This window comes from Mobula hypostoma, chromosome 12 (assembly GCF_963921235.1).
Source record: "Mobula hypostoma chromosome 12, sMobHyp1.1, whole genome shotgun sequence".
Lineage (NCBI taxonomy): Eukaryota > Metazoa > Chordata > Chondrichthyes > Myliobatiformes > Myliobatidae > Mobula > Mobula hypostoma.
In genome coordinates, this window is record NC_086108.1 from 23,418,562 (window position 1) to 23,432,042 (window position 13,481).

Consider the following 13,481-nt stretch of genomic DNA (forward strand, 5'->3'; position numbering starts at 1 on the left):
CTAATCGGCTTGCATGGCAAACTTGAGGGATCTATGGATGTGAGCCCCAAGATCCCTCTGTTCCTCCAAACTGCTAAGAATCCTAGCATTAACGTTGTAGTTTGATTTTCCACAGTGTATCACTTCATACTTCTGCAGATTGAACTCCATCTGCCATTTCCCTGGCCAGCTCCGCATCCTATATATATATCCCTTTGTAACCTACGACAATCTTACACAACACCCCCAACCTTTGTATCATCTGCAACCTTACTATCCCACCCTTCCACTTCCTCACCCAAATTCTTTATAAAAGTTACAAAGAGCAGGGGTTCCAGAACAGGTGCCTGCAGAACACCACTAGTCATAGACATTTAGGGAGAATATGCTCCATCTACCTCTACCTCTGCCTTCTTAGTGCAAACTAATTTCAAATTCATGCAGCCAGATTTCCATCAATCTCATGCCTCTTGACTTTCCAGATGAACCTACCATTGGGAACCTTGTCAGACATCTTTCAAAACACCCCATCCACCACTCTATCTTCATCTACTTGCTTTGTCACCTGCTTGAAAATCTCATTATGTTTGTGAGGCAGGGCATGCCCCTTACGAAGCTATGCTGACTATCCCTAATACAACAACACTTCTCGAAATGCAGGTAAATCCTGTCACTAAGAATCCTCTCCATTAGTTTGCCCACCACTGACCTAAGACCCACTAGTCTATAATCCCAGAGTTATCTATATTAACTTTCTTGAACGTTGGAACAACATTTGCAATCCTGCAATCCTCTGCTATTACTCCTGTGGCCAAGGAGGATGCAAGCATTGCTCTCAATACCCCAGAAATCTTTTCCTCTTTTCCTTTACTTCCCGTAGTAACCCGGGATATATCAGCTCTCACTCTTTCTTTGGCACTCAGAATCTGTGATACGTTTTTATCTTTTTTTTCAGCCCTCTTTCCCTGATATTATCAGTAGCTTTTTGTTAGGCAGTGTTAGATCTTGGCTCTATGGGCAGAATTTACGACGCAAGGGATTTTGTTTTGTATTTGGACATTATCACTGGATTAAAATGACAATTAGCAACTAATAGTTTTGATGTGAATGAGGTGGTTCTTGATAAATCCCCACGCAGTCTGCCAAGAAATGTTGTTCCGCTCTGTCCTTCTTTGTGCTGGTTTGAAAAGTTTTAAAGTTCTTTAAGAGGAATAAACAAAAGTCAACAAAAAGAAATCTTCTGCATGAAATATTTAAAGCAGCCAGTGTGAAGTACTTGATGTTTTTTAGAATTTTGAATAACAGGATTTAGTTGGAATGGGCATGATTCATTGGAATTCTATAGAAATATAGAAATAAATTAAACCTAGTTAACAGGTACTCTGCTATAACTATTCAAAGGCCAGTGAAGTATTACTATTTTACTTGAACAGTCTGAATACACGTCTATGTAACAGTTTTAAAAAGCCTTTGCTGAACTCCTGGGTGCCGCAACACTGTAAAAGGATTTTTTATCTTTATAAATCTGCAACGTTGATTTATCAGGATGAAACCAGACATAAGAATTAAATTATGAGGATAGACTGCATAGACTAAGTTTGTCTTCATAGAGAGTAAATACTTAAATAATGGGTCTTGTGTTGGTTAATATGTTTCACAGAGTTCAATGATAGGTGAAAGTTTGCAATAAAATTCACAGTTAGTTTTTCAACAGGATTGAACTTTTGTTACAAATAAGGTGTTTGATGACTTCAAGGTTCAAAGTAAATTTATTTTCAAAGTTACATATATGTCACTATATACAAACCTGAGGTTTGTTTTCTTGCAGGCATACACAGTAAATCCAATGAACGTAATAGAATCAATGAAAGACTGCACCCAACTGGGTGGAGAACCAGTGTGCAAAAGACAAAAAACTGTGCAAATACAAATAAAAAAAGAAATAATAATGATTAATAAATAGGCAATAAATATTGAGAACATCAGATGAAGTATCCTTGAAAGTGAGTTTATAGATTGTGGGAACAGTTCAGTGATGGGGCAAGTGAAGTTGAGTGAAGTTATCCCCTTGGTTCAAGAGCCTGGTGGTTGAGGGGTAATAACTGTTCCTGAACCTGGTGATGTGGGTCCCAAGGCTCCTGTACTCCTTCCTGATGGCATCAGTGAAATGGTCTGGATGGCAGGGTCCCAGATGAATCCTGCTTTCCTGCAACATCACTCTGTGTAGACGTGCTCAATGGTAGGGAGAGTTTTACCCATGATGGACTGGGCTGTATTCACTACTTTTTGTAGGATTTTCCATTAAAGGGGATTGGTGTTTCCATATTAAGCCATGATGCAACAGGTCAATATACTCTCCACCACACATCTGTAGAAGTTTGTCGAAGTTATACGTCATACCAAATCTTTATGAACTTCTAAGTAGAGGTGCTGCTGTGCTTTCTTTGTAATTGTACTTGCATGCTGGACCGAGGACAGATCCTCTGAAATGATAACACAGAGGAATTTAAAGTTGCTCATCCTCACTACCTCTAATTTCCCCAATGAGGACTGGCTTATGGGCCTGTGTTGTAAATAAAGTGTTTGATCGTTTGACCTGGTAATAAATCACAGACTACTTAAAATTGGATCAATCCATTTTAAAGGAGTTGAGAAAACAATTAAGTAATTTTGAAATGAATCTATAACTTCCCTGGGAATAATTCAAATGTCATTGAGAGCCTTAGGCTCATTTGGAATTTACCTTTTGGTTAATGAGATGAAGGAAATTAAAATATCCTTTCTTATTGCTCCTTCAGACAAAGGTTTCTTTGATCTGCAAGCATGGAAAGTGGGATGGAGCTGTGACCTGTGAACCCATTGACTGTGGAATTCCTGACCAGTCACATGTATACCATGCCAGTTTTTTTTGCCCTGAAGGCACCACTTTTGGAAGCCAATGCATCTTCTCCTGCAATCCACCAGCAATACTGCAAGGTATAGGAATGTTAACATTCATGTTCTTTCTTCAAATAAGTAGAATGTCTTCAAATAAGATAGTTGAAATGTAAAATATTGGGACAAAAACACACAAAAAGTTACTGTACTGCCAGCAATGCTCTACTAGAAAGGCTGTTACCCTGTGTGTAGTTCAAGCTACCAGATCAGGGTATTGATCTTAAATGATTCAAAAGTCTGTGTTCAATAAATTTGGATAATGGTGAGAAGAGATTAGCTTATGATCCTACTCTTGAATAAAAACAGGAACTACTGGCTCGGGCAGTATCTGTGGAAAGGGAACAGTTACTGTTTCAGATATGCGGCCCTTCATTAGACTGTGACAGAAAGAGATAACGCGCTAACTTTCATTAGGTGAGAAGCTGGGGGTGAGATGCATAGCCTACATAGAATATCTGTGATAGGATGAGTTGAAGTAATGTAATAGCAGCTGCTACCAACACATTAATCTTCTTGTCTGTATAAGTATTCTTAATGGACCTGCTCAGCATGCTAGACTTATACAAACAGGTTAAGAAAACTGAGACACTCTCATATACATAGAGGCAACAGTAAATGCTTTACAGACTCACCAGGTCAAGCAGTGTCTATTATGGAGAAAGAAAAACGGTCAGCTTTTCTAATGAGGGATGCTTTATCAGATCAGGGAAAGAGAGAAGCAGGTTAGTCCTAGTAGCAGCTTAGCAAGGTGATGACTGGAACAGTGGGAATATTTCTGATGAGTGAAGTCACAGACTGATGAGATCACATAACTTCATGATATTGTTGTGTAATTTGTTACTATGGTTGCTCTGGGATACTAGGGTGTGCCTGGCCAGCTAAACTAAGAAATAAGATGGTAGGCAAAAACCTTTCACATATAGACAGGAAGAAAGAGCCTGTTATCTTACATTCCAGAATTTGATATTGAATCTGGAAGTCAGCTACATGCTCAGGTAAAAGATAAATTGTTTCATAATCTTACGATGGACATTGATGCAAAGGTTCAGGAAGTCACAGAGAGAGATTCAGAATGGGAGTGGAATGGGGAATTAAAGTTGCAGGCAGCCAAAATCTCAGGATTACTCCTATGGACTGAGCACAGGTGCTCTATAAAGTCATCTTGATTTGGTTTCTGTGATGTAAAGGGGACTACGTTGTGAACCCTGAATGCAGTGCAAGTGCAAGTGAATTGCTGCTTCGATTGGAAAGAGTTTGCTTCCTTGGATGGTGGGAAGGGAGGAGTTAAAAGTGCAGGTATTTCTCCTCTTACGTTTGCATGGTCAAGTGTGATGTGATCATGAGTAGAAAGTTGCAAAGGGAGCAATCACTATGAATTACCATAAGGAGAGGAGAGGGAGTGGGAATTTAGTGGTGGAGTTTTGCTGGCACTGGCAGAATATGGGAATTATGATCCTTTGAATATAAACGTTAGTGGAGTGTGTTTAGAGCCAGGGGAATCCTGTTCTTGCTCTCCTCCACTCTTTTGTTAGCAATCAGTGTTCCCTATTGAGAAATGTTTGTATCTGGGCATTGGTCCTGCCTAGACTTGGTTCTTGCTGTGTTGTTGTTAGTGGTGAGAAGCCACTAACAGTTAGTGGTTCATCTTCAGACAGGGCTGAGTCAGTCAGAAAATAGTAAACTTGGATGCTACGTGAGAGAAGGGAATTAAAGGAAATCAAAGAACAGAAATTTCTCTCAGCACTGAGAAGAATATTTGCTTTAGTTTCTTGTCTTCTTGGAAATCACATCACAAATCGTCTTCTGCTTGCAATTTTGTTTGCCATAAATTAAGTAGACAAGATTGAGATTCATCTAGTTTGTGTTATAGAGAAATTGACTAGGAATGGTATGCACAGTCCTAGGTACTGTCTTTACATAATAAACCTGTTCTGATTCTGATTCTTGACTTCATTCGCATTCATGGAGTCTCCAGAAAATTTAGAAAAAATATGTATCTTCAAATCTGTCAATTTTGTGTTAATGCTTGCTATCTATTCTCATCCCATTTCACAGATCATTTGTTCTTACCATCCAATTTTATTTGAATAATCTTTCTGCCCTATTGATAAACAAGGATAAAGCCCTCCATTCTGTACTAACATTTGATATAAAAATGTTTACTTCCCTTTAAATTTTACTCTTTCATTATTGCTCTTTGCAAATCACTCCAGATTTGTATTTGGGTTTTCCTTTAACTTTCCTGTTTCAGTAAAAAAAATCTTCAAATTTCTGATCTTTTCTTAATAGGTAACAGCATAATCCTTGGAATTTGTGAGTGAATCTGTGCTACAAACACTTTAATTTGCTGTGATCTCATTTTGTAGTCAATACTTAGAATTAAATTCAGTTTTCAAATCATTGTTTAACCAGTTAAAATTATAGATTTTTGCTTTTTAATGGTCCTATACATTAGAAATGTACCTTATAATCTGGATTTAACTGTAAGTGACTGAAATCATATTGTTTATTATAAATTTCTCACAGTATTCATTTTCTTCATAATTTACTATGTAATTTATTCCCCTTCAAACCACATTTGCTTATTTCGTAATCAACTTTGGCTTGCTGGTGTACAAAATACATTGACAAATTTGAATGTATTTTGAGTGCCTATGTTCATAACATTGAGGATTAAAAGATAGCCTCAGTGCAGATTCCAAGGATAGAGAATATGGATTTAAAAAAATCCAATTACACTTATTTCTACCTTTCTGATCCCTGGTGAGTTCTATAAGCATTGCCACAATCTATTGATTGCCAAAAATTCAGTTTAACAGCAAAACATTATCATATAAATAGATCATACAAACAGCATCATATTAACTGTTCCTGTAAGCTTGCAAACTTTGAGTTCGTGAATGTAAATGCTTCAATAGGAATGTGACTTCTTAATTAATTACAGCATTAGTCTGATTAGTTCCAGTGTTAAGTAATGTTTTTAATTGAAATAAACCAGTTAGTATAATGCTCTTATAGTGCCAGTGACTGGGGTACAGCTGCTGTCTGTAAGTGATCACGTGAGTTTCCTCTCGGTACTCTGGTTCCCTTCCACGTTCCAAAGATAGACGGTTTTGTAGGCTAATTGATGTAATTGGAGAGCATGGGCTCAATAGGACGGAAGGCTCTGTATCATGTTGTATCTCAAAATAAAAATAATAAATAAACCTCCAAATAGAAGCATTATAAATATAAAGTGTATAGAATACTGAAGCAATCTTATAAATTAACCAAGCACATCCTCTAATTGCACAGTTTGTGGTGTGGTGATTGAACATTAATTTAATTAGAGACTCTCTGTCAGCTAAAAGCTAAAATGCACCTACATCTATCTAAACTAAGAAGCAGCAGAGATGCTTAGTCAACAAGTAGGTCAACATTTGAGGTTGGAGCCAGCTTCCATGTTACTGCTTGTCATCTGAAACTTTAATCACCGACTAAATTAATCTTGGCAGTTTTGCTCAATTAATGTGTTGGCTAAGTACTTGATCTGGTTTTGGGAAATAAACCTGGTCAGGTGTCAAATCTCTTGGTGGGAGAGCATTTTGGAGGTAGTGACCACTGCTCTATCTCCTCACCATAGCGCTGGAGGGGACGAGAAGCAGACAATTTGGGAAAGCATTTAATTGGGGTAGGAGGAAATATGATGCTATTAGCAGGAATTTGGGAGCATAATTTGGGAGCGGGTATTCTCAGGGAAATGCATGGCAGAAATGTGGCTAGTGTTCAGGGAATGTGCATAGAGTTCTGCAAATGTTTCATGGAGGCAGGGAAGGGATGGAAGAGTTAAAGAAATATGGTGTACAAAGTATGTAGAAAATCTAGTTAAGAAAAAAAGAAAAGCTTACAAAAGGTTCAGGAAAGCAGGTTCTGATAGAACTCTAGAAAATTACAGGATTGCTAGGAAGGAGTTTAGGAATTGAATTAGGAGAGCCAGAAGGGGCCATGAGAAGTCCTTGGCGAGCAGGATTAAGGAAAACCCCAAGACATTCTACAAGTATGCGAAGAAAAAGAGGATGAGCCGTGTGAGAATAGGACCAATCAGGTGTGAAAGTGGAAATGTGTGCATGGAGTTGGAGGAGCTAGTGGAGGTACTTAATGAATACAGGTTTTCCCCACCATCTGAGGGTAGAACGTTCCTATGAAATGTCGTAAAGCGAAGAAGCAATTACCATCTATTTATATGGGAAAATTTTGTGAGCGTTCGCAGACCCAAAAATAACCTACCAAATCATGCCAATAACACATAAAATCTAAAATAACAGTAACATATAGTAAAAGCAGGAATGATATGATAAATACACAGCCTATATAAAGTAGAAATACTTTTCCACAATCATTACTGCACTGTTCCCCTAGCGAAAATCTCACGCAAGCGCCGTCAGCAGAAAACTCACGCAAGCGCTGTTGGCAAAAACACGGCGCAAGTGCTCTCCAGTAACCTTTAAGCTATGAAGCTGCCAAATCATACCAAATAACACGTAAAAATACACGGCCTATATAAAGTAGAAATAATGTATGTACAGTGTAGTATCACTTACCGGAATCGGGAAGACAGCGCCGAGCACACTGATGATGGTGTGTTAGGCTGAGTCGGAGTTTGGGTGGCAGTGGCCCCCACCCTCCAGGCCGCGGAGCGATACTTTGCCGCAAAGCATGCAGGGGTGCAGTGGTAGCCAGGAGGCACACAGCACATCTTTAAGAAAAAAACCGAAACAAACATGCTAATTAATTAGGTGCCGCCTGGCACGTAATTGTGAGCCCAGATCAGTGCCGATTTCTGATCTGGGCCGACAATTACGTGTCAGCGGCACCTAATTAATTAGCATGTTTATTTCGGCTTTTTCTTAAAGATGTGCTGTGTGCCTCCCGGCTACCGTTGCATTCTCCGCGAATCGGTATCTGTCCGTGGCCTGGGGGTTGGGGTGGTGGGATACCGGTGTGTCATCTTGTCATCGTCTGTTTCCATTAGGGCAGGCAGGTCATCATCTCCTATGTCTGCCTGCCTCGATGTCGAAGGTCGAGGTTCGTCGTCTGCTGTGGCTGATGTGGAAGGCTTGCTTGATGGCTGAGGGCTGAGCCTCGCGCATTTTTCTATCACACAGTTCTTTGTAAGGACTCAAACCATCCTGCAAATATCCCCTAAACCGACATACCCTTTCAAAATTAAAGTCGTATTTTATCATTACTCATTCAGTTTCGATTGTTATCCTTTTTTCTTCCAATTGCATCAGCTCTTTATCTATCAGTTCTTGGTCATGGGATGCCAAAGCCTCTTCAACATCATGTTCATCACCTTCCACAAGCCAAACTCACTTTGTCCTTACTTCGTTCACCACGATCGAAACGCTTAATTAAGTCTAGTTTTACGCTAAGTTTAACAGGCTTATGGGCTCTTTTAGGCTTTTCCGATACCATAGAACTCATCTTGTAAATGACTGCTCACAGGCCCGTGGTTAAGCAATGCCGGCGAGAATGCAGTTCCAAATCCGGGGAGAGCGGCTGCTCGGGGCGCGCGGCCATTTATCACGCGCTGCTTTTTTTTTGTAACAGTGAAAACGCCTTCTGAAAGCGAAAACAGGGTACTAATGTAGGTCTTTCGTAACAGTGAGGTTTCGTAAAGCGAACGTTCGAAAAGCGGGGGACAGCTGTACTTCGCTTCAGTATTCACCAGGGATAAAGACCTTAGCAATTGTGGGGATTACTTACAGAGAACTGAAATACTTGAGCATATAGACATTAAGAAAAAGGATGTGCTGGAAAGTTTGAAAAGTACTGTTAGATAAGTCACCGGCACCGGATGAGATATACCCCAGGCTACTGTGGGAAGCGAGGAAGGAGATTTCTGAGCCTTGTGTGCTGATCTTTGTGTCATCAATAGGGACGGGAGAAGTACTGGAGGACTGGAGGGTTGCAAATGTTGTCCCTTGTTAAGAAAGGGAGTAAAGATAACCCAGGAAATTATAGACCAGTGAGTCTGACTTCAGTGGTGGGCAAGTTGTTGGAGAAGCTCCTGAGAGGCAGGATTTATAAGCATTTGGAGAGATTAGGAATAGTCAGCATGTCTTTGTCAAGGGCAGGTAGTGCCTTACGAGCCTGACTGAATTCCTTGCAGAAGTAATAAAACACATCGATGAAGATAGAGCAGTGGATGTAGTGTACATGGATTTCAGTAGGGCAGTTGTTAAGATTCCCCATGCAAAGCCCATTCAGAAAGTAAGGAGGAATGGGATCCAAGGAGACCTTGTTTTGTGGATCTGGAATTGGCTTGGCCACAAAAGGCAAAGGGTGGTTGTAGATGGTTTGTATTCTGCATGGAGGTCGGTGACCGGTGGTGTTCTGCAGGGATCTGCTCAAGGACCTCTCCTCTTTGTGATTTTTATAAATGACTTGGATGAGGAAGTAGAAGGGTGGGTTAGTAAGTTTGCTGATGACACAAAGGTTCGGGTGTTGTGGATGGTCTGGAGGGTTGTCAGAGGTTACAGCGGGACATTGATAGGATGTACAACTGGGCTGAGAAGCGGCAGAAGGACTTCAACCCAGATAAGTGTGAAGTGGTTCAATTTGGTAGGTCAAATTTGAAGACAGAATATAATATTCTTGGTAAGACCTTTGGCAGTGTGGAGGATCTGAAAGATCTTGGGGTCTGTGTTGATTGGACACTCAAAGCTGCTGCGCAGGTTGACAGTGTTGTTAAGAAGGTGTATGGTGTGTTGGCATTCATCAACTGTGGGAATGAGTTCAAGAGCCGTGAGGTAATGTTACAGCTATATAAGACGTTGGTCAGACCCCACTTGGAGTAATGTGTTCAGTTCTGGTCACCTCACTATAGGAAGGATGCGGATACTATAGAGAGTGCAGAGGAGACTTACAAGGATGTTGCCTGGATTGGAGGGCGTACCTTATGAGAATAGGTTGAGCGAACTTGGCCTTTTCTCCTTGGAATGACAGAGGATGAGAGGTGATCTGATAGAGGTGTATAAGATGATGAGGGGTATTGATCATCTGGATAACCAGAGGCTTTTTCCCAGGGTTGAAATGGCTAATACAAGGGGGCATAGTTTTAAGGTGGAAATAGGTACCAAGGGAATGTCAGGGGTAAGTGGTGGGTGCTTGGAATGCACTGCTGGTGGCGGTGGTGGAAACGGATACAATAGGGTCTTTTAAGAGCCTCTTAGATAGGTACATGGAACTTAGAAAAATAGAAGGCTATGCAACATTGTGGGCCAAAGGTCCTGTGTGCTGTAAATATCTGTGAACTATTCTCTTTGAACTAAAAGACATAGAAAATTAAGTAAGTGTGCTGATAGAAATAAAATGGCAGGCATATCAAAGAAACGTTGAAACAAAGCTAATGATGATGAATTATTCCTCTCTGTAGTTCATCAACTCTCTTAAATTCCTATTAAAGAACTTAACCTGGTTGAAAATTATGCCTTTGCATAATTGCATGCTCTGACAGTTGAACAGAGGGAGATTACAGCTATTCCAAAACCAAAACACATAAAAAGTATCTGACAATAACTGCTTGAGTCAGGATGTTTGGAATGTGCATGCACACTTGCATGAAAATCACAAAGAGAATGGCAATTATTGCAGGGAAATGTCAAAGTTGAGATTATTGTCCTTTGCACAAGTACATGTATGCATAATTGCAAAGTAAAAGAAATACTTGTAGCAGCATCACAGGCACATAGCACTGCAGATGTTTCACAGCCTTTGAGTTTGTGCACTGTAATCTAATATGGAGCAGCCTTTGTGACAGGGTGCTCATTATTAAAAACTGTATCATTTGTGATTATTTTATTTCCACCGTTCTGAAGCCCTGCACTGTAGACTAATTCAAACCATCTGCAAATTATTCAGGAAATTGATAAAAAGAGATAACATGGAAAGAAATGCTATCAACAGATAAAATCATATAGGCTCTAGATTTTCTCCTAGCAGTTTGCAGCCTCATTCATTACTGATCTACATATTAAATATGATTTGATCTATCATTGTAAGTGTGAACTATCATGCTGCCCAGCCCAATAATGGGAGTAATATATGCAAATTCAGAGCTAGTTATTATAGAAGAACCAAGGATCAGGAAAGGGAGGATGAGGCACCTGTGGCTGACCAGGGCAGTCAAAGATAGCATAAAAAGAAAAGAGAGAGCATATAATATAGCAAAAAAATAGTGAGAAGTTGGAGGACTGGGAAGCTTTTTTAAAAAAAAACAGAAGGCAACAAAAAGCCATAAATAGAGAAAAGATTATATATGAAGTAAGCCAATAATATAAAAGTGGATACCAAAAGTTTTTTCAGAGTAAACGAGAGGCGAGGGTGTATTTTGAACTGCTGGAAAATTATGCTAGAGAGGTAGTAATGGGGGACAAACAAATGACAGACAATCTTAATAAGTATTTTGCATCAGTCTTCACTGTGGGGAAAATACAAGCAGTATGCCAGAAACTTTAGAGTATTGGGGGCAGAAGTGAGTTTAATTGCTGCAACTGAATGGGGACAAACTGAATAAGTATTTTGCATCAGTCTTCATTGTGGAAGACACCAGCAACATGCCAAAAATTCATGAGAGATAGGGGCATAAGTGAGTGTTGTTGCTATTACTAAGGAGAGATTGCTTGGGAAGCTGAAAAGATTGAATCACCTGTATGGGTTGGATCACAATCCAGAGTTCTGAAAGAGGTAGATGGAGAGATTGTGGAGATATTAGTAGTGATCCTTTGAGAATCACTAGATTCTGATATGGTTCTGGAGGACTGGAAAATTGCAAATGTCATTCCACTCCTCAAGAATGGAGGGAGACAGAAAAAAGGAAATTATAGGCTAATTAGTCTGACCTCAGTGGTTGCGAAGCTATTGAAGTGATTGTTAAGGATGTGGTTTCTGGGTACTTGGAGGCTCATGACAAAATAGGCCAAAGTCAGCATGGTTTCCTTAAGTGAAAATCAAACATCTTACCTGATAAATCTTTTGGAATTCGTTGAGGAAATAGCAGGCGGGATAGATGAAGGAGAATCGGTGGATATTGTGGATATTAGAAGACGTTTGACAAGGTGCCGCACATGAGGCTGCTTAACAAACTAAGAACCCGTGGTATTACAGGAAAGATATTAGCATGTATAGAAAATTGGCTGACCGGCAGGAGGCAAAGCCTTTTCTAGTTGGCTACCAATGACTGGTGGTGTTCCATGGTGTCGGTATTTGGACCGTTTCTTTTCATGTTATATGTCAATGATTTAGATGATGGAATTGATGGCTTTGTGGCCAGGTTTGTGGACAATACAGAGGTAGGAGGAGGGGCAAGTAGCGTTAAGGAACCAGGGAGTTTGCGGAAGGACTCAGATAGATTGGAAGAATGGGCAAAGAATATGAGATGGAATATAGTGCAGGGAAGTTCGTTTAATTGTCATTCAACCAAGCATGAATACTTATGAATAGAGCTAAATCCACAGTGTTACTCCGGTGCCACGGTGCAAACACAGCACCAACACAAGGCAGATTTAACACTTATAGCACATATAAGATATCAGTAAAATACAGTCACATAAAAAAATATAGTCCAAGACTCTGAGTCCATGAATGTTGCAGACATGTTGAACACAATACAGCCTGTCTTCTGCCGAATAAACACTGGGGGCAGCAGTGACTCCAGCTTGGACGTTGTGGCACACCACCTCTGGTGGAGCGTACCAACTCTGATGCCTCTCACCTGGGCGTCGATAAACAGGCGGCTTGAAGCTAAGCTCTCGCTACGATCATGGCCATGCAGCTCCCCGACTGACTGCCACTAATAAGTGAATTGGAGAAGTGTATGATCACGCACTTTGTTAGAAGGAATAAAGACTACTTTCTAATGAGTTGATGGTAAGGAAGGTAAATGCAATGTTAGCATTCATTTCGAGAAGACTAGAATATAAGAGCAAGGATGTAATGTTGAGGCTTTATAAGGCATTGGTCAGATCACACTTGGAGTATCTGGAGCAGTATTGGTTCCCCTCAGCTGAGAAAGAAGTTCTGGCCTGGGAGAGGGTCAAGAGCAGGTTCATGATAATGATTCTGGGAATGAAAGTGTTAACACATGAGGAGCGTTTGGTGGCTCTAGGCCTCTACTCACTGAAGTTTAGAAGTATGAGGGTGAATCTCGTTGAAGCCTATCAAATATTGAATGGCCTAGATAGAGTGGATGTGCAGAGGATGTTTCCTATTGTGGGTGAGTCGAGGACCAGAGGGCACAGCCTCAGAATAGAGCAAACTTTTTTTATGCCATGGAGCCTTACCATTAACCGAGCGGTCCGTGGACCCCAGGTTGGGAACTTCTGGAATAGAGTGACGATCGATTTAGAACAGAAATGAGGAGAAATTTTTTTAGCCAAAGGGTGGTTAATCTATGGAATTCATTGCCATGGACTGTTGAGGAGGTGAAGTCATTGGGTATATTTAAAAGTGGAGATTAGTAGTTTATTGATTAGTCAGGATATCAAAGGTTACAGGAAGAAGGCAGGAGGAGTGGGATAATA

At 40.3% G+C, this 13,481-nt stretch overlaps 1 protein-coding gene across 1 annotated transcript in view; it reads left to right on the top strand.

Annotated features, from left to right (window-relative positions):
* Positions 1–13,481, top strand: part of LOC134354662 (pappalysin-2-like) — a 407,928-nt gene that overhangs the window by 274,646 nt on the left and 119,801 nt on the right. The window contains exon 15 of the mRNA XM_063063752.1: positions 2,778–2,955. Coding sequence (XP_062919822.1) covers positions 2,778–2,955 — 178 coding nt within the window. The remainder of the gene's footprint in view (positions 1–2,777; positions 2,956–13,481) is intronic.